This window comes from Polypterus senegalus, chromosome 6 (assembly GCF_016835505.1).
Source record: "Polypterus senegalus isolate Bchr_013 chromosome 6, ASM1683550v1, whole genome shotgun sequence".
Taxonomy (NCBI): domain Eukaryota; kingdom Metazoa; phylum Chordata; class Cladistia; order Polypteriformes; family Polypteridae; genus Polypterus; species Polypterus senegalus.
In genome coordinates this window covers 176,357,137-176,380,165 of record NC_053159.1, presented here as the reverse complement: position 1 = coordinate 176,380,165, position 23,029 = coordinate 176,357,137, and the positions used below count along the sequence as shown (strand labels likewise).

The following is a 23,029-nucleotide window of genomic DNA, read 5'->3' as shown; positions in this document are numbered from 1 at the left end:
TTCCATTTTTTCTGGTGTTTTATTTGTTCTGCTAAGTTCATCCATTGCTCTCAATGCCTAAGCTTTGGACCTCCAGGATAATGGGCTAGCACCACCCTCCATATGCACTCGTTTTGATTGATCTCTATATAGAACAAAAGTAACGATTGACATTTTTAAGGGAGGGTAGCCCATAAACAGATAAGGTACTGTCTGTAGTTTGGTGTTAGCTTCCCTTTGACATGTTAATGGATAGGCCTGTTAGACTCTTCAAGGTAACCACCCTTAGGTTTATATTAAAAGGTTTACATGAAAAGGAGAAAGGGAAGAAAATCTTCCATTTTTTGTTGTCACTAATCCACAGATGCAATCAGGCATGTCTTTGACATCAACATTACTGCCTTGAAGCTGTGGTGTTATAATCTGTATGAAAATCCTTTTATTTTTGATCTTCAGTGAGACCTACCATTTAAAAAAAATAACACTGATCTGCACCAAAATCTTCCCACGCAAAAAGTGTACTTTATAGATTTAGGTGTGATAAAGCCATTTCTGAAATTGAAATTTCTCTACCACAAACAGTTTCTGCAAGATATCAGATTCACTGAAAAACACTGGTTTGAAACAAATTGTTAATTTTTTTAATGCTCAGAATATTATTTGAAGTATATTTTGAGGTGAAGAATGTCACTGTTCCTCATTCTTAATGTCCACTGAGATGGAAACAACCCCAAATCAAGTATTTGCTACACAGTTTTTGTTCTCAATCAGTATTTTGTTTTCTAGCCAAGAATTTATATTTAGAAGGTAGTACTAGGGTGTTGTACCGTGTTACTCATTATGAATGTAGTGAGAAGTCAAGCAAAATGACATGTTTTATTGGCTAACTAAAAAGATGACAATATGCAAGCTTTCGAGGCAACTCAGGCCCCTTCTTCAGGCACGATAGAAAGATGCTTTATTATTGTTCAGAAGAGAGAAACTTGTTTTAATGTCTTTATGAAAATATGCAAAGTTGGGTTGATCCATCCATTGTCTTCAACAGGTAACAGGTAAGCATATGACAGAAAAATATAGAACCTTCCTTTATTGAAGAAGAAAAAAAAAAAGCTTTTGATGCCACGTTCTTGGAAATACAAAGGCAGAAAACTATGAGAAACTAGTTGAGGGGCTTCTGTCTTCCTACCCAGCACTTGGTTGCAACATGTCAATAAAAATCTAGTTTCTGCACTCTCGTTTGGATTTCATGGAGTAGTCTCTAATGAACATGGGGAAGAGGGTCCACCAGGACTTTGCTCACATGGAGAGATGTTACCTGTATAGTGGAAAGTGAAGTGAGTCTATGTTAGTGTGAGTTAATGTTAGCAGACATCTGTTGGTCATTCCACTGTTTAACACCTTTGGAGGATTTAAGATAAACAAACTAGTAAGTGACTACTTATTTAAATGCTAATATTTAAAACAATTATGTGTAATTTGTTATTTTTTTCCAAGTCTAAATAATACATTTTACAAATACAGTCGACCCTCGATATACAACCAGCCTGACATGCAAACAACTTGGGTTTATGACCAAAATTTTTGTTTTGAATTATGACCGTCTTGAGTTGTGACCCGAATGTGGTCACGTGTGTCCGCTTGTGCGATTGTAAACAAACCGCCAAGAGCATTCGTAAGTGTCAGTCGGAGCCCAGATACGTGTATTTGTGGATGTAATCTCAGTCAGTGCAGTAATTTATATAATTTATTTCGATAATTGCTATCAAAATGGCCCCAAAAAAGCTAGAAAAGAAGCTAAGGAAGGAAGAGAAGGTAACAAAGGTAAAGAAAGCGATCACAATTGAAACGAAGTAGGAATTTTTCAGAAATATGAGAGTGGCGTTCGTGTGACCGATCTCACTAATAAGTACAGCATGTCGAATTCCACCATCTCGACAATTTTATAAAGAAAAGATTTGTATAAGGAAGATAATGTTGCTAAAGGTGTTATTCAAATTAGTAAGTCACGATCAACAGTGTTAGACAAGGTAGAAAATCTATTATTACTGTGGATAAACGAAAGGCAGATGGCAGGTGATAGCCTATCTGAGTCTATAATTTGTGAAAAAGCTAGGGCTATAAATGCAGATCTTTTAAAGGATAAGCCATCAATAAGTGATAGTGGTGAATCATTTCGTGCCAGTAAGGGGTGGTTTCACAATTTTAAAATTAGAACTGGGATTCATAGCGTAGTTAGGCATGGTGAAGCAGCCAGTGCTGATAAAAGGGCTGCCGAAAATTATATACACCACTTTGAAATTTTAACACAGAGAAATGTCTTTCGCTGTCATCAAGTTTTCAGCTGTGATGAAACTGAGCTTTTCTGGAAGAGAATGCCCAGGAGAACATATATTACCCAGGAAGAGAAGAAAATGCCAGGCCACAAGCCTATGAAGGATAGGCTAACCTTATTGTTATGTGCCAGTGGTGACCTCAAGATAAAGCCTCTCTTGCTTTATCACTCTGAGACTCCTAGAGTGTTCAGAAAACATACAGTCATGAAGAATAGGCTGGGGGTCATGTGGAGATCTAACGCAAAAGCCTGGGTAACAAGAGTAGTTTTTCTTGAGTGGATCAGGGAGGTTTTCTATCCTACTGTTAAGAAATATCTACTGTAGAGGACAAAGGCTTACAGTCAAGGCTCTCCTCATCAGAAGAGTTGGCTGAAGAATTCCCATGGCTTACAGTAAAGTTCCTCCCACCTAATACAACTCCTCTACTGCAGCCTATGGACCAGCAGGTTATAGCTAACTTTCAGAAGCTATACACCAAGGAACTGTTGCAGAAGTGCTTCCAAATGGTCTCAGATACAGATTTAACTCTTACAGTGTTCTGGAAAGGAATATTACAACATCCTTTCCTGTGTGGGGTTAATATAGAAATCCTGGGCCAATGTCTGTCTAAGGACACTGAGATCTGCCTGGAAGAAAGTGTGGCCTAAAATTTTACAGGAGAGAGACTTTGACGGCTTTGTAGAGGAGCCTGAGCCTGCAACTGACCCTGTGGTTGATGACATTGTCACTATAGCTGAGCCCTTAGGCTTGCAGGTAGACAGGTGTGATGTTGACGAACTGGTGGAGGAACACTCAGAGGAATTGTCTACAGAGGAACTTCAGAACTTCTGGCTGACCAACAGAGAATGGCAGCTGAGGAGCTTTCTGAAGAGGGGGGGGAGGATCAACAATCAGTGCAGCAAATGTCCTCTTCTGAAATAAAGGACATCCTGAAAAAATGGACAGAGCTACAAACATTTGTAGAGAAGACCCACCCAGACAGAGAAAAAGCTAATCATTGCATTAACTTGCTTAATGGCAATGTCATGTCATACTACAGGACTGTGTTGAAGAAAAGACAGAAACAGACAACCTTCAACCAGTTTTTATTTCCGAAAAGGTTGAGACCAAGTGATCCAGAAGCAGGTCCTAGTGGGCTACAGCCTCTCCCAAGGAGAGAAAGGACACCAGAGAACCAAAGTCCTGATGTTCTTATGGAAGCTCTCCTTCCAAACAATAACCACCTTTCATTTTATTCTCCTCCTCCTCCCTTCCTGCAAGCCAAAGATGTCAACTTAAATGGTGAGTACAGTATGAAATTGTTGTTTCTGGTTGGCTAGGCACTTTTTATAACTTTTTGGTTAGTATATTAGAAAAATTATTGGTGTTTTTGGTAAATTATGCACATTATACAACCCTTTTTTATTATGAAAAGGTTACGTAAGTGTTGCTGTGGGAGGTTCGGAACGCATTATAGGTATTTCCATTATTTCTTATGGGAGAAATAGTCTTGACTTACAACCAACTTGAGTTACAAACCTTCCTCTCTCAAAAACTGGATGGGATAGAGCAATTCCTTTGCCAGATCTGGATTCAGTACCTTCAAATCTGTATAGAACATCTAACATTTTTGATAGGAGTAAAAAAAAAAAAAAATCTTTGCAGGGAAACATGAAGATTTATATTTTGCAAAGACAGAAATAACCAAACAAATTATGCATGTGGAGAGTTGACTGGATGCGGTACAATCTTTTCTTTTAGAACTGGCATGTTAGGTGAGTTGCTTAGTGTCATACAATGAGTTTAAGATGGGAGATGATCCAGTATTTAGTTGGTATACAAGTCCCATGCCTTACCCACTGTACCTTGCAACCTATCTGTGATCAAGTGGACAAAAGAAGGTACACAGTTTACATTGAAAGTGCCTGAGTCGTAGACAGTGAAACTAAGTGGCAGTAGCACAAGGAAATGTGCCACAGTGCCCCATGGCAAAGTGAAGCTAAACTAGGGACTGTAGGTGAGGCCAGTTCTCGATCCCTTTTTCTCCTGGACAAAACAAGGGCCTGGGGAAACATGTGAACATCTTAGATAGAGAGACCTTTATTTGTCCCCAAGGGGAAATTTGGCCTTTTATAGAAGCTCTTTAAATAAGAAAGTAAATAAATAAGCATAAATAAACACTTTGGTTTGTGCACACACTGGAATTACTACTATAAAACAAGAAAATTCAAAAGAAAAAAGGGTTCTGACTTGGCTGTCCCAGTCTCAGTGAGGCTTTATGCAGACATATCGCTGTTGATATAAAGGAGCCCCCGTAGCATTTCTTGACACACTTCTGCTGAATAATTCATCAGCTGAAAGACGTTAGTGTTGGTGTGTCAGGGAGAGGATTTGAAGCATTGTTCATAATGACACTCAGTTTTGTTTTCATTCTCTCCTTCGCTACTGTCTCCAAGGGGTCCAGAGTGAATCTTATTACTGAGCTTGCCCTGTTAATTAGTTTGTTGATTCGGTGGGCCTTTCTTGAAGTGATGTTACCAGCCCAGCACACCACAGTGTAGAAAATCACAGTGGCCATCAGAGAGTTAATAATAATAATAATATATTTTATTTATATAGTGCCTTTCCCATGCTCAAGGCACTTACAGAATATAAGAAACAACAGCAGGGTATACAGTATATAGCATTGTACAAACCAAAAGAGAGTTATAGAAGATATAAAGAATGTCAATTCCCACATTAAATGAATGCAGTTTCCTAAGGATAATGATCCTGCTCTGCCCTTTCTTATTTAGTTCCTCTGTGTTCTGAGATTAGTCCAACTTGTCATTAATGTGCACCGCCAAGTACTTGTAGGAGTGGACCAGCTCTCCATCCGCTTCTTGAGTAGTGACCGGACATAGAAGCTCTTAGGTGCGGTGAGGCAATAATTGGTTACTTGGTTTTGCTGATGTTAAGTTGCAGGCAGTTACTTTGTAGACAAAGAAACAAAGTTCTTCTCCTGACTCCTCTCCTCTGTCTCGTCCCCTTATCAATACGCCCCATAACTGCAGAATCATCTGAGAATTTCTGCAAGTGATATGCCCTGGTGTTATATTTATAGCTTGAGGTATACTGAGTGAAAACAAAAGGAGATGGGACTGTTCCTTGTGGTGCTCCAGTGTTGTTCACATTCGTATCAGAAACACAGTCCTTGAGTCTTACAAACTGTGGTCTACCTGACATACAGTACAGTCCATTATCCAGGACACCATGGGCTCATCCACCTGCATATCTCTTTATACAACAATGAATTAATTGATAATGTGTTACTTTTCCGAATCAGAAAATAGATTGATGTTGTTCTTCCCTTTTGTCTCTCATGATCATATTTGAATTTATTTTTGTCATATAAGAGAGAGAGATATACGGCGCCTTCAAACTTGATCACATGACCCATCAACCTACATAAAGCATTTCTGTAGCTTTGTAAGGCAACTAGTAAAAAGACAGTGCTTTCATTTTTGTCTTGTTTCATGTACTGCCTATTGCTGCTGGGGCAAGTTGTACGTCCCCTGTGACCCTATTCTGGATACACATATTAAGAATAGGCATATTTTTTATTATCTGAAACATTAACCAGTTGTGTAAGCTGCTTTATGTCTGTTATGCTAAGTATAAAATAATAGCTTGACATAAGAAAAAGGATCAAGAAAATGGACATACTCGGGAGGCTAGCAGGGACTGATACTAGGAATTCAAACAAATACATACAATTAAATCTTTAAACAATAAACAAATATCGTCATCATAAAGTGAGCCAAAAATGTTGTTAACCAAAGTACAAAGAAGACTTATCTGCAGTCTTGGATAGAGACATTACTTGAACGGCGCTCCCCAATGATGTCATGAACTGTGCACATTCAGGTAATAAGTAAAGATGTATGCAAATGGTAGCGGTTGTATGGAAACAAAAAATGTCAATGAACAAATAAAATAAAAATACCACAGAAAAATTAGAACCTTAAAGCAATATAATAAGTCACATCCTTATACTCAACAACCCAGATAAGGTGAGCAAAAACCAACAAACCTGTGCAGAATATATCAAAATAAATTAAATACAATGCACCAACAATGTCATATCTTTTATATCTTCTCACTATTTCTTGAATTAATGTTTTTATTTTAGCATATTTCTTTGATTTTTTGTGTGTTATAGATTGTGTATATTTTTCACATCTGTGTTCTGATCGTGCTGCAATTTGTTTTTTAGATAATGCTGACATCCCAGCAGTGGTAGTTAGCTTCTTTTAATTATTAAATTGAAGAAATAATAGTTAATAACACAATAAAAATGTAGTAACAATCATTAAATATTCAGAACTCTTTAAGCAAATTGAATGGTTAGCTTTTTTAGTAAAGAGTGTTACTGTGATGATTGGATAGTCTTTGTATGGCTGTTTTAATTAACTAACCTCCTACTATGATAGTATTCTTTTTGAAATTTCCTTTATGTGTATATTTCAAAACAAAAAATATACATATATTGTGTTTGTGAGCTAGCCATGCATTTGTTTGTATTACCTGCCTAATGCTGAGGGCTCCAAACGTGGTTGTGAAACAGCTCCTTCCCAGAGCCTTCAGACAATATTCAAACCCCTTCACTTTTCTCACATTTTGCAATGTTGCAGACTTGTGCTAAAATTGTTTAAATCATTTTTTTCCACCATCAAACAAAACTCCATTCACTAGAATGACAAAGTGAAAACAGGATTTTAGGAATTTCTACAAATTTATCAAAAATAAAAAACTGAAATATCACATTGTCACATGTATTTAGACTCTTTGCTGTGACTCTTGAAATTTGGCTGAGATGCATCCCATTGTTTTGATCATCACTGAGATATTTCTAGAGTCCACCTCTGGCCAATTCAGTTGATTACACATTTATTTATTTATAAAGCACTTTAAAAACAGCATCAAGGCTGGCCAAAGTGCTGTACAATAAAAACCTAACATATCAGACACACAATAACCAAGGGTAAATGAAACAGAAACACATAAGAGCTGAAGAGATTCTTAATAAAAAGTATACAGATAGCCAACATATCATACTGGGTTAAAAGCCAGAGAGTAAAAGTGTGTTTTTAAATAAGATTTAAAGACAGCTGGTGAAGGAGCCTGCCTAACGTGCAACGGCAAATCGTTCCAGAGTTTTGGGGCTGCAACTGAAAAACCCCAATCACCTTGGAGTTTGCATCGTGCCTTGGGAACACGTAAAAGCATCTGGTCTGCTGACCTGAGAGCGCGAGACGGTACATAAGGGTGCAGCAGTTCTGACAAATAAAATGGGGCACAGCCATTAAAGGATTTAAAAACAAATACAAGGATCTTAAAATGGATTTGAAAATGAACAGAAAGCCAGTGAAGGGAAGCTAAAATCGGGATAACATGCTCATACTTTCTTCTGCCAGTTAAAAATCGAGCAGCAGTATTTTGCACCAGCTTTAGGCGAGGAATGGAGGCCTGGCTAATTCCAAAAAGAAGCGCATTGCAGTAATCTAGACGAGATGTTATAAAAGCATGTATCACTGTTTCAAGGTTGCGTTTAGACAAAACAGGCTTGATTTTTGACAGCCGCCTCAACTGGAAAAAGCAAGATTTTACCACTGCGTTCACATGGCTATCAAGTTTTAAAGTGGAATCCGTTTTCACACCTAAATTTGTGATCATGGATTTCTCAAATTGAGCCACAGTGGAAAGGTTGATGCAGGGGGTCCCGCTGGTGCCATTGGGTCTAAATAGCATGACTTCTGTCTTGTTCTCATTAAAATTTAGAAAATTTAATGACTTCCAACTCCTTATGTCAATAAGGCAATCAAGTATGATTGATGATTAGGAAGGCACACACCTGCCTATAAATGTCACCGTTATTGAAAAGGTTTATCAGAAACAAAGCCATGAGGTTGAAGGAATTGTATGCAGCGATTGAAAGAGATAGATAGATAGATAGATAGATAGATAGATAGATAGATAGATAGATAGATAGATAGATAGAAGATTGCATCAAGGGAAAGCTTAGGAAAGCTACAAAAATATTTCTGCAGCACTAAGGTTTCCCAAGAGCACAGTCACTTCCAGAATTTTTAAGTAGAATAAATTTGGAACAACCTCATCCCTTCCTAGAGCTGGCTGCCCGGCCATACTGAGCAAGTGGGTGAAAAGGGCCTTAGTAAATGAGGTGATCAAGAAACCTGATGGTCACTTTGGCTAAGCTCTAGAGAACCTGTGTGGAGTTGGGAGAAACTTTTAGAAGGATAACCACTACTATAACATTCTGCTAATCTTGGCTTTATGGCAGAGTGGCCAGATGACACATGAAAGGCCAGTTGGAGATTACAAAAAATGCATCCTAGGCATGCTCAGACTATGAGAAACACCAGTCTCTGGTCTGAGGAAACCAAATTCGAAATGTATGGCTTCAGTTCTAAGTGTCAAAGGTCAGAAACCAGGTACTGCTCATCACCTGCACAATACCATTTCAACCATGAATCATGGTGGTGGGAGCATCATGCTGTGAGTTTGTTTTTCACCAGCAGGGACTGGGAGACTAGTCAGGGCTGAGGGGAGCTGAACATCTTCAGAGATATCTTTATTGGAAACCTTTTCCAGAGCATTCTGAACCCCAGATTGGACGAAAGACTCAACTTCCAACAGAATGATAAGGAGTGGCTTAGGATCAACTTCAGACTTGAACCTCACTGAACATCTCTGGAGAAACCAGAAAACAACTGTCCACCAATCTGACAGAGCTTAATAGGATCTGCAGAAAAAAATGGCAGAAAGTCCCCAAATCCGGGTATGTGAAACTTATTGTGTTAAACCCAGGAAGACTCCAGACCATAATCACTGCCAAAATGTGCTTGAACAAAGTATTGAGCCTGAATTAAAGGATCTGAATACTTGTGCCAAAGTGTTATTTCAGTGTTTTATTTTTAGTAAATTTTCATACATTTCTAAAATCTTGTTTTTACTTTGTCATTCTTGGGTATTGAGTGTTGTTCGAGAAAGGAAAAAAAAAGAATTTAAATCATTTTAGCACAAAGCTGCAACATAACAAAATGTGTAAAATGTGAATGAGCGTGAATACTTTCTGAAGGCACTGTATGTATTCCATCCGCCATCACAATATCTAGGTAACACACTGGACTTAAATTGAATTTTTCAATAACTCATTGAATGTGAGAACATTGGGAAAATGTGGTATGCTGTTAGTGATGATTTGTAGTAAAGAGTTAATGCTGGTGGCTTTTTGTATCTTGTAGTTTATAGCTAATGCCAACTGAGAGAAAAACAGGTACACTCCAGGTGTTAGGTGCTCATAAGTGTTTTTTTTTTTGTGTCCGTCACAATCTTTATTACAAAGTCATGCACTGGAAGACTTGATACATGGTACTTTATGTGTAGAAGTATGTGATGATATAGTACAGGTATGAAAACCAATAGACAATACAAGACCTACAATAGAGAAGCAGACTGTGTAGCCAGTTAAGATAATGGTTGTAATACACACAAAAGTTCCTTTGTGAATATAAAACCAAATAATCAAATGAAGATAAATGAGAAGGAAGAGATGCACTCTTTCAAGTCTGTTTTTTAAATAAGAATACATTTGCCAAAGCTAATTGCTTCTGTTTTGGTGTGAAAGCTTAAATTGCTATGAGAGACACTTTTGGGGAAGCATTTCTTTGACAGTGGAGAATTTCTTGAGTGCTGCTATTTAATGGCTTGTGGGCCCGTACTTTGAAAGGCAGACATGTCTCAGCAGGGGGTGTAAATGCCTTATTTTGTACGGATATACTGTATTGTGCCTTTTTGATGGTGTGTTCAGAAGATGCTTGCTACATTAAAAACACTTTTCATTAAAACAGACAGCAAAATCCTATTGTTAAAAGTATTACACTAGGAAACCTTTTTGCGAAACTGTAATTTCAGGTTTTTGAACCAGTAAAATCAAATGATGAATATCAAGTGAAAAATTAATACTTCCATCTCAGCAGAAGGCTGCACACTCATACATTACTCTGCTTTACTTCAAATACTGGAACCTAATGAGGTGGTAAATCGTGCCACACAAAAATGTGGGAATTCTGCTGCAACTGCAGCTTGCTTCAGGGCAGCAAGCTTGGACTCAAAGGCTGCTGAACTGGTCTTTTTAAGAGATGAATACTTTGGGAGATGTCCTCCAGGCATCTGTGTTACAATACACAATACAATACAACTACATTTGTGTAGCACTTTTCACTGAGTGCCCGCGCAGAGAGCTGTGAGCAGTTCTCATTTAAATGCAAGCACAGATTACTAATTACTATATGCAGAACTGGTACACATATAAATGTAGGCATGTTTAAACACACAAAGAAAAAAGTAGAACTGATTAAACATAAATGGAAACCAACAATATCTGTCCACTAATTAATTGATGAACTATGTCCAGTTGACAATAGTGGAGATAAAAATCGTACAAGAGAAAATCAAAAGTAAAGTCCCAGTTATGGAAACCTGAGAAAACTGTCCATCTAACCATGTTTGGGATTTCTATAGTGGAGTCTGTGCTGGCCTTCCAGTCTGATGCCAAAATCTTTCCATGTGATGATTCCAATGTTCCTTTATCTAAGATGACTTTTCCATATGTAGGAGAGCAGCCTGACAGCAGAGCAGTGACATCAGGTGCTACATCCAGATACTGAGAAAATAAATAAAATAGAGGATTGTTAGTAATTGATTAAAAATATTGTGTTACTTATATTTCAACTTACATGTTACAAGACAGCAGCAAGTATACTGTAAATACAGTTGAAGTACCCTGTAAGTTTATTCAAGAAAGAAAGAAACGCATTAACTTGAGTAATAGATGGAGATGCTCACATGAGCCTGAAAAAAACCTACAAAAATATATGCAAGTGCCTTTGCAGCTTCTAGCACACTGGTAGATTTAACTGGCAATATGGGTGATGGTTGCATTTTCTGTTAAAACTATCTATCTATCTATCTATCTATCTATCTATCTATCTATCTATCTATCTATCTATCTATGTATTCGCAACATTGGTTGCAAAATGTTTTATAAAGTGCAGTTCCCTATAGTATTTAAATTACCATATATACTCACACTAGCAGAATACCCGCGCTTCGCAGTGTAGAATTAGTGTGTTAAAGAAGTGATAAAGAAAAGGAAAAATTTTAAAAATAACGTAACATGATTGTTAATGTAATTGTTTTGTCATTAATATGAGTGTTGTTGTCATAGCTATATCTATATATATATATATATATATATATATATATATATATATATATATATATATATATATATATATATATATATATATATATGTGATCCCCGGCTGGGGATGGAGCCTGGCCTGGACGCCCAGGAGGACCAGAGGAGGGCTTGTGCCTCCTCCAGACCGAGAGGGGGCATCCATCCTGGTTATGTTGGGGGCCTCGGGTAAAGGGCTTGGAAGCCCAGCCCTGTAGGGACCCGTGGCCACCGCCAGGCGGCGTCCCAGTGCCTGATTATCCCAGGAGCCCGGCACTTCCGCCACACCAGGAAGTGCTGGGGGGAAGACGACAGGGGGCACCCGGACAGCTTCCGGGTGCGCAGCCGGCACTTCCGCCACACGGGGGTGTGTCCACGGGAGATTGCCGGGAAGCAGCTGGAGCCCATCCGGGTTCCTATAAAACCTCAAACAAATTCCCTGTCCAGCGGTTACAATGGTAGATGAGCTAGTTGATCATTATAATACATCATTGAGCAGTGTGTTTGACCTCCATGCCCCAATCAGGACACGTGAAGTTATGTTTGTACGCTCTGCTCCCTGGTATACACCAGAGCTACGCCAAATCAAGAGGGCAGGACGTGCTTTGGAGCGCAGCTATAGGAAGACTGGACTCACTGTTCATAAGCTTGCATTTCGTGACCATCAAAAGGCCTATTCCAAGTCCCTAAAAGATGCGCAAGGCCAATTTTATTCAAATCAGATAAATAAAAATATAGGAAACTCAAAGCAGTTGTTTGCTACAATAAATCAACTTATGGAACCACAGCAGCCATCTTTCTCAACGCCAGTTACTAAGGAGCATTGTAACAGCTTTATTGACTTCTTTAGATCAAAAATCTATAACATTCGCTCCTTAATGCCTGGACCACATGTTCCGCCTATGCCTGCTTCAAATCCATCAGCTGGGAATGTGTCATCTTTCACACATTTCACGGAGGTTTCCAGCAGCTACATTGGTGGAATTGTGCAAGGAATGAAACCATCATCCTGCACATTGGATCTTATTCCGACAGTTCTGCTTAAGTCATTTATCCCCATTGTCAGTCCAACTATTACAAAGTTAGTCAATCTCTCGCTACAAACAGGCCATATGCCACCATCTCTCAAAGCAGCTGTCATTCGCCCACTGCTGAAGAAGTCCTCATTTGATCCTGAGGTTCTTTCAAACTAGCCTGGTCAGTTATGATTGAGTACTACTGTAGTTAAATACTTCCTCCTTTCTTTTTCTTCTGTAACCCAAGGCTATTCGATTGAGTACCAGAGAAAGCTGGAGAGAAGGTTGCACTTTTTATTCATGCATTAAGTAACCTAGGTTTTCCATCTGTGATCAAAATATAAGTAGAATAAAGTGAGTGTTGGAAAACCATGCAACCTAATAAGCTATTTATGTTGTTTGCTTAGACTATCATGTGGCTATCTGTCTTAGTATGTTGAATGGTGTCTAGTCTGACATGGTCCAGCATGGCCCTTGGATAAAATGACAGAGAGACAGCATGGCTGTCAGCATGTAAAGAGCAGCAGAGATATTGAGCCTTTGTAAGCATAAATTTATGCCTGTCTGGTATGATGGCCCAGGTTCACTTCACCCTCCATGGTTACATCCAGGAGCCACATGAACCCGGAACCATCAGTAACGAGGATGAGCAAATAAGGCTTACTTAGAGTCTGCACGCTCTGGGAGTCGTGAATATTTATTAGAAATCACACTTCGCCATGGACTTCTTATCACGTTTAACTACCTTAAGATACCTCTCGGATCAATGGGATATCAGAGTGCAGGGATCAGTCCCGTTTAGGAGCGACTCAACCCCCTTTACATCCCTGGCCAGATTGTCCTTTCATCTCGGTGACCTGTATTCCTGTGGGCCGTCTTCCTGGAAAGGAAGGGGTGCTCTCATGCTTCTAAAACTTGTCCTCACTCCTTGATATCACAATTGGAGTATCAAAACAGCAGCTTCACACTCAGAGAAGATGCAGGTTATAGCAAAGCGCACTTGTGCAAAAGCTTACAACCAGATCAATGCAGAGCCTTCATCCATCCTACCACAAATTGCATACTCCAGAGTAACACGTAACCAAAGTTTTTGTCAGATTTAGTAGGGTCATAAATGTGCCCAAGCAACAACTGGCTTATTCAGCTTCTCCTGAAACATTATTATTTTTTAAATAAAATATGGCTCAAAGTTATTCAACAATTTTACAAAAAACATTATCAACCTATATGCAAAATATTACTTTTCATTACAGAGGCAAATTACTATGAGGATCTAGAAGCTTAGCAATGACTGTAATAATGTCTGTGTTTACAAAATAAACAATGTAGTGCAAGAAAGTTGTGAGCAGTATACATCCATATTTTAAACTGTATTACAAACATCAAGGCCAGTGTTTCTTTTGACGTAACCAAACTTTCTTTTAATTTGTAGCATTGTGAGCTGTACTCTTTTATGCCTCATAAGTTTTTTCATACATTTTAAGTGTATTCTTTATTGGTGGAACAGAGTAGATTATTTTTGCCAGGTAGGCTGTGTCTTTGAACACTAAGCTCTTAAAGTTGTACTTTGTGTTCTTCCTCTTGTGTTTTAACTTCCCTTAACAAATCATTCTTAATTTTTTACTTTTGGCCTCCTTGAGTTGCAACCCATGCACTTTAATAAATGTAAATATATGTAACTTAATACAGATAATTTATAAGAACACTTGGTAAAAGAACACAAGAATCCTGCAGAGTAGCCTTGTGTCACACTTCATCTGTACTTATTCATTTCATATTTCCTGCTGTATTCTTCTCCTGGTCTTTCTAACTCTGCACCTTTTCATTCTCTTTGTCTTTTCTGTAGTCTCCTACTGTACACGCTCAGAGTGACATCTTTTTAAATACACATTACTGTTAAAACCGTTTTTGGCAGTGATTGTAAATGTTTTAGACTTATGTGCTATTTTCCATAACTTACACATGTTTATTTATCCAAAGAAGAAAGGATTCTACAAGGCATTAGCTACATGATATAAAGTAGAGCTAAATGAGTAGGTAACTAGCATAGTACAGAGTCATTTAAAACTCCACATCAGTGACTTGACTGCCACATAAAGCAGTAAACCTAGCTAAATGTGGTATAATAGGTCTGTACTGGAATATAATACTGTATGTACAGTAAATACAAGAATCCATTTTTATATTATATAATATTCTTACATGTACATTTAATTCTAATGAAGACCCATTGGAATTGTTAATGAGATAACTATGCCTATATCTAATCTGGCTATTTTTACTTTGCATCAGGGATCATGTCCAGTGGTCAGAGAAAGATAAAGAAATGGCAGAAATGAAGTCCAGAGAAAATTCTGCTGTTCTCATTCCTCACGAATACCAAAGTAAGATCCTAAGAATAAAACTGTAGGTGTCATGTAGTATGTTTTTTGTGTATTAGTAGTCTGATGCTAAGATAGTCATGCTTAATTCATGGCTGGTTCCTGCTTGCCATCTGATGCTTCAAATTATTTAAACAAACTTGACATATTATCTGTATAATGTAATCTGAGAAATGCATTACTTCATCTGGTAAATCTTACTGTTCCAGATTTTTGACATTTTTTTTATTGATTCTTATTCTAATTCTGGAGTTTGTGTTATGAAGTTATCTTTTTTTAGTATTTAACGTCTGATATTATTTTGTATCTAGTACTGCGTATCTGCTGTTTTTCTGTGCTTTCATTCCTCTTGTATATTTGTGAATGGCTTTAAGCATAGAAGAACTGCTATATGAATGAAATTTATTATTATTCTTTTATAATGAAGGGGTCCTACTGTTATCCTATTTCCATTTTCAAACTCTTTATTATGTACAGCTGAACAGAGTGTCCCATATCCCATTATAGCCCTCATATGCTTACATTTACCAGCCTGTCTACAATTTCCATCGCCACTAATGGTCACTGTCAGGGTGGATTACTACTCCGCCATAGTACCTTCTTCTTTCTATTATATCTGTAACACCAGGTGACAAGACAGAGTACCAAAACAAGCAGGGAAGGAGGCTAACACATTTATTCTTGAATTATGGTAGCATTCTCAAAATTAAGGTTACTATGTGCCTAAAACAGTAGTAAAGTAAATTGCTTCAGGCAGATGCAACCTGGACAGACAGCAGTTCTTTTTGCTTGGGGTCTAGGCACCCAATATACCTAGATTGCCAGATGGCTCTTTGTAGTAAGCTAAATGTTCTCCTGAATCATAATGGTCACTGAATGGATTTGGTGAAATAAGAGACGTCGAGTCTATGTGTAACTCATATTTATGGCAGATGTGAGCTTCCTTGTTGCATTTCTTTGACCAGCGAGATGTTGTAGTGTAGAGACCGTTCCCCCTCATGTTCAGCTAATGCACCCTGTAAACAATCTTGGCTTGGCATGACTTGGGTTTGTAGGCCTTCTACCCACCCACTAACTCATACCCCTTGGGTTAGGTCAAACTTTGAGTATGCATACTCATAGCCTGTGATTCATATACATGTAGGTGCCACAGGTTCTTTGTTTATACTGATTCGGTCCTGGTATTCTCTGAGTAGTAAAGGAATATAACATTTTATCAATTCTATGGTGCATGGAAGGTTACAAGAAAATGTAATCTTCTGACTTGTGGAGGTTTTTCAAAGTACATGCTTCATCACTGCAAAGAAACAAGTGTTAATATTATATGTAAAATAAGAAAGCAAATCACACTAAATATTTTTAAACCCAATTCTCATGTAAATTATCATATTTATTATTACTGTTATTTTATTAGTTGCTATGATGTGAATTTAATTTGGTCTCTCCAGTGTCCACTGTCTGTCGCTGAGGTTTGCACATATTAAGAAACACCTAGCTATACAAGTGGATTGGGAAGCATAGGTTGCAAACGATTTAAAACTCTACTTCAGGCACGATAGATTTTGGGTAAGAAGGAGCTTATGATGTTCTTAGCGTTTAACTCACCTATAGTACTAATCTTTCGCTCCCTGTTCACCTTCCACCATCGCTGCTTTTCAATTCCCTGGCAATGACTTTTCCCCACTAGCTGAGCCCTTAAACAATTCTCATCTCTTGGTTCCAAGCATACCTCCGTATGGCCACTCAATTTTTAAACTCACTGTGTCCTGTGCAGTCTAGAACCTCCAGAGATTAATGCCCAAAGTAATAGATGTTGTGGATTCTCCCTGAGGCCATACGTCTAGACCTCTGTGTGCCTCCATACTGCCATAGAAACCTTTGATGAGTCCCAGATGGGCTGTCCTCCCCAGTGTCCTTGAGGATTCTAAACATACTGTAATTAGACTCCATTGTACTCTCTATTGACTTTGAGAAATACAAGTATACTAATATACTTGTTTTTCCTGGTTTTGCTGCCCGAGTTCCATTCACAAAAACAAAAAAAAAACATACAGTACTTAGTACAGAATTCACTTTTGTAAACAACATAACACAATGAGATTTCATGAGAACCTTGTTCTCTTTATACGTTTCATTTGTCTTTAACGCTGATATGGAATCCATTCTGCAACACTTTGAAAATATACCGACACATACATTAAGGGGCAATCCTCTGATTGTCTTTCAGAGGAAGTGGATTTTGTTTGTTAGTGCTAATTTTATTTGTCCCTTGTGGAAAGAATGTTATTTTTCATATGTGGTTGTTTTAATAACAAATGTAAACTCAGCCTGCTGTCCTACAATGTACAAGACAGAATAAAAGATAAATAAGTACTACAACATACACAACCACATAAAAACATGTGAATATGTATTGTGCAAAGTTTTACATATTAAGCTGATGAGACTGTTAACCGGTACTAATCAGACAATCAGAATGCCTCAATTATTCCTGACATGTACTCCTTTCAGGTAAATATTGTTTTTGAACCTTCCTCACTAGGTCTTTCATGGCTTCGGAAATTCATGTTTTGTTCTGCCTCCACCATAATGGGACCTGGGGGACAACTAGACTTTAAATGATAAATCTGTCAAATGTATAGTTTTAGCATGTTTATGATCTTTTAAATTATTGTTCACAGATAAATTTGATGAAGAGGCAAGAAAATACTGGAATGACTTCTATATTGCCCATGAAAGCAAGTTTTTCAAAAATCGCAATTGGCTGTTTCGTGAATTTCCTGAGATCCTGTCTCATAAAAAAGAGATGTGTACCAGAGAATATGGAGAATGCAATGACATTAGTACTTCTTCTGTGGAATCTAACCTTTGTCACAGTGATGGCTGGCAGTCTGAGGATTCATCTCATTTCTTTGCACAAGGTGACAATCTCAAAGTGCACCACACATCAGTGATTAATGAAACTGTTTGTTCTCGTGAAAGTAGCAAAAAGCTCTCAGAGTTCAAAGAAGAGACGAATGTCTTTCCTGGTAGTGAAGCAACATTTAGGATTTTCGAGGTACCGTATATTATACATTTTATAGATATTCATTTATTTGTCTGTATATGTTATTATGCTGCTTTATGAGGGCCTTTCAGGTAGGGAATGTTTTTAGTTATTCATGAGACATTTTTAATTGACGCCAACTGTTCTTGCTTGATTAAGTAATATAATATAATGCTCATAGTCGTTTTTCATGCAATTTAGGATGTGGTTAGTTGTGTCTTTTTCTAGTATTGTAAACTTAAAGAATATTAGATATCGTTTGTTATTTTTATCAACTGGAAGCTGTTTTTTTTCTCAGTATCATTTTAAGCAAAAAGGTCTGTTGGACACCAGAACAAAAATAAAATCAAACCCTTACAACTTCCCGAATATGTCTTCTACAAAGTGGCAAAGGTTTTGGTTTCAGAAACCATCTATAAGGGAGGTACTTTAAACGTTTCATCTGAAAGATTCCAAATCAAAGGCCTAAACCTGAAAGTCTGGTCATGCTGAACAGAAGTGTACTGTATTCTGGGATAGCTGAAAGACAAATTAATATTTAGATTATTTTACATAATTAGAAAGTGAAGAAGAATCCTTGAATTTTTTGTATACCATTCTTTTTGCAGCTTTTGATTCCCATGGAAATTGACCTTGAGCTTGCAAAATCATGATTTAGTACCATTCTGTGTTTTGCTACTTGTAAAAGATATCGCTGAAGGGATATAAGCATTTCTAGCCTCACTTTTCCTCTCATCCAACATTTACCCAGATCGCTGTAGACATAGAACACACATACAATGTATGTATTCCAAATAACAATATATTATTTACCCTATACAACTCCAGGTGACTCACACCCAGATAAAGAGACTTGAGCTGGGAGAACTTCAGCCACATTGGTGGGGGGTGATAGGATGGTAGGATGCTTGCTGCTTGTGCTGAATGACAAATTTACAAAACAAAGATGCTGATAAGAGGTGCGAAGCAATTTAAGGTGGCCTGGCCTTACGACTATTTTTGTAGGGTTCAGGGATTCAAGTGTTAAATAGCTGAATGAGTATATTGTGGGGTCTAATATACATATCTTAACTACAGCTAAAATATGGCTATAAGTAATAATTTTATCTTATAATTTTTTTTTTGCCTTAGGTTGGATGTGGTGCAGGAAATAGTGTTTTCCCTATTTTACATGCACTAAAGGACCAGTAAGTATAAGTTAAGCTTTGTCCAGATTTTTGCATAGCATTGCTGCTGAGTTTTATGTTTTTGAAAGAAACTGAGCTCTAGAAGAAAATGGTCAGTTATTTACTGTACTCTACTGTATTTATTATAAATAAACTGTTCAAGTATTTTGAATATGTTAAGATATAGTACATTGGTACTATGTTGTCATGGGTGGGGGGTAAAGGTGTACTGCAATAATCTTTAGGTAGATGGTATTTGTTAAAGTACCATAACAAGTTTAGATTAGAGATTAGAGATCTGTATTGTCACATAAATTGCAAGAGCACGGTGCAGTCTTTGTGCCACAGTTGTAGTAAGGGAAGTATGTACATGCAATAATATGCCACAAGACAATAAGATGATGATGTATAAATAAATACAGTAAATAAAGGTACAGAAGATAAATACAGTAAGAGTACATTAAAAAGTCCATGTTAGTACACATGTAACGTACAGTACAATTACACATAGCCTTTTTATTCGATTCATTTCAATGTAGCTCTTCCCTGAGTATACAGTTATAACACAGTTATAACAGTTATATACAGTTATAACACCTACACATATTGCAGCTGTAATATGATAACAATAAAGTACAAAATTTTACAACATTTACACAATCACACAAATGAAGTCAAACAGAAATCACGCTATTAGATAGATAGATAGATAGATAGATACTTTATTAATCCCAAATTAATGACATTGAGCTTCAGCCGGTAGTGACTTCCTCATTTTCATAAGCAAGTCACAGCTGAGTACTGAAACAGCAACTCCGAGGTTTAAAATTCAGTGTATTTCAGCAGGTGGGTGAAGGAAAAATAAAACTCCAAACTCTAAAGGAGATGAAAATCATTACCAAGCTAACTAGAGATGCTTTGATCAGGTTTTTTAAGGCCAAAACCAATCACCGATTTTCATGTTACTTGATCAGCCGATTCTGATTTTTTTTCCTTTGTCCCTTTAAAAAAACTCTTTACACTAAGCTCCTGCATGACCAGATGCATATAAGCCTTTTAGGTTTATTGTTCAGTGACCATAAAATAATTAAATAAATAATTTTTCCACAAAATACTTATTTTAACTAATAAAATATGTGCAAAAATATTTATCAATAATACATATGGCATAAAAGAAAATATTGTTTCATTTTTCTGTAATGTACCTGAGGCAAAGCTTAATTAAAAAAATAGTTTCCACCATTATATATATACTAGCAAAATACCCGAGCTTCGCAGCGGAGAAGTAGTGTGTTAAAGAAGTAATGAAAAAGAAAAGGAAACATTTTGAAAATAACGTAACATGATTGTCAATATACAGTAATTGTTTTGTGAGTGTTATGAGTGTTGAGTGTTGCTGTCATATATATATATATATATATATATACACACACACATATAAACATATATATATATACATATCCATACATATATACATATACACATATACACATATATATATACAGTGGTGTGAAAAACTATTTGCCCCCTTCCTGATTTCTTATTCTTTTGCATGTTTGTCACACAAAATGTTTCTGATCATCAAGCACATTTAACCATTAGTCAAATATAACACAAGTAAACACAAAATGCAGTTTTAAATGATGGTTTTATTATTTAGGAGAAAAAATCCAAACCTACATGGCCCTGTGTGAAAAAGGAATTGCCCCCTTGTTAAAAAATAACCTAACTGTGGTGTATCACACCTGAGTTCAATTTCCGTAGCCACCCCCAGGCCTGATTACTGCCACACCTGTTTCAATCAAGAAATCACTTAAATAGGAGCTGCCTGACACAGAGAAGTAGACCAAAAGCACCTCAAAAGCTAGACATCATGCCAAGATCCAAAGAAATTCAGGAACAAATGAGAACAGAGTAATTGAGATCTATCAGTCTGGTAAAGGTTATAAAGCCATTTCTAAAGCTTTGGGACTCCAGCGAATCACAGTGAGAGCCATTATCCACAAATGGCAAAAACATGGAACAGTGGTGAACCTTCCCAGCAGTGGCCGGCCGACCAAAATTACCCCAAGAGCGCAGAGACGACTTATCCGAGAGGTCACAAAAGACCCCAGGATAACATCTAAAGAACTGCAGGCCTCACTTGCCTCAATTAAGGTCAGTGTTCACGACTCCACCATAAGAAAGAGACTGGGCAAAAACGAGATTTCCAAGACGCAAACCACTGCTAAGCAAAAAGAACATTAGGGCTCGTCTCAATTTTGCTAAGAAACATCTCAATGATTGCCAAGACTTTTGGGAAAATACCTTGTGGACTGATGAGACAAAAGTTGAACTTTTTGGAAGGCAAATGTCCCGTTACATCTGCCGTAAAAGGAACACAGCATTTCAGAAAAAGAACATCATACCAACAGTAAAATATGGTCGTGGTAGTGTGATGGTCTGGGGTTGTTTTGCTGCTTCAGGACCTGGAAGGCTTGCTGTGATAGATGGAACCATGAATTCTACTGTCTACCAAAAAATCCTGAAGGAGAATGTCTGTCCATCTGTTCGTCAACTCAAGCTGAAACGATCTTGGGTGCTGCAACAGGACAATGACCCAAAACACACCAGCAAATCCACCTCTGAATGGCTGAAGAAAAACAAAATGAAGACTTTGGAGTGGCCTAGTCAAAGTCCTGAACTGAATCCAATTGAGATGCTATGGCATGACCTTAAAAAGGCGGTTCATGCTAGAAAACCCTCAAATAAAGCTGAATTACAACAATTCTGCAAAGATGAGTGGGCCAAAATTCCTCCAGAGCGCTGTAAAAGACTCATTGCAAGTTATCGCAAACGCTTGATTGCAGTTATTGCTGCTAAGGGTGGCCCAACCAGTTATTAGGTTCAGGGGGCAATTACTTTTCACACAGGGCCATGTAGGTTTGGATTTTTTTTTACCCTAAATAATAAAAACCATCATCTAAAAACTGCATTTTGTGTTTACTTGTGTTATATTTGACTAATGGTTAAATGTGTTTGATGATCAGAAACATTTTGTGTGACAAACATGCAAAAGAATTAGAAATCAGGAAGGGGACAAATAGTTTTTCACACCACTGTACATATATATATATATACATATATACACATACATCCACATATATATACATATATATATACATATCTACATATACACACATACATACATACACACACATACATACACACAAATACATATATATATATATATATATACACTGTATATATATATATACACATACACACACACATATATAAACATATATATACATATACATACATATCTAACATATACATATACACACACACACACATATACACTCTTTGGGGTGCGAGCAACTGTTGCTGGGGGTGGCAGAATCCATCAAGGAAGAAAAATGAAAAACATTATTTGTACAAAATCTTAATTTATTTATCCACTCCTAAATAATTAAATGGGCAGGCTATTTCGTATCAGTGCAATACGCTGCCTGTTAAAACAGATGACTCCCGCTCTTACGTGCAAGTCTGCGTGGATATTATGAACTATCATATCTGTTCAAGCTCTATTTAAATTTTAAATAGAAGGAATTATTATTTAGTCGACAGAAATAAATTTGTCAGGAATGTAAGTTAAATGTAGGCATCATTGCATAAATTTTTCTTCACCATACAAATGTAAAGAGTAAATTCGCCTTACATTCCAACCAAAGATATTTGTGTCGACTAAATCAGGGGTTTCAAACTCAATTGCACAGGGGGCCAAAATCCAAAACACACTTTAGGTCGCGGGCCGAACAGGATAAACATTTATTGAACACACTA

General features: G+C 37.3%; 1 protein-coding gene across 4 annotated transcripts in view; it reads left to right on the top strand.

Moving 5' to 3' along the window:
- The window catches only part of mettl8 (methyltransferase like 8), a 167,122-nt gene that overhangs the window by 13,935 nt on the left and 130,158 nt on the right, over positions 1-23,029 (top strand). For all 4 annotated transcript variants that reach the window (XM_039757613.1, XM_039757610.1, XM_039757611.1 and 1 more), the window contains 3 exons: positions 14,904-14,995; positions 17,674-18,050; positions 19,170-19,225. In XM_039757613.1, the coding sequence (XP_039613547.1) occupies positions 14,904-14,995; positions 17,674-18,050; positions 19,170-19,225 (525 nt within the window). The remainder of the gene's footprint in view (positions 1-14,903; positions 14,996-17,673; positions 18,051-19,169; positions 19,226-23,029) is intronic.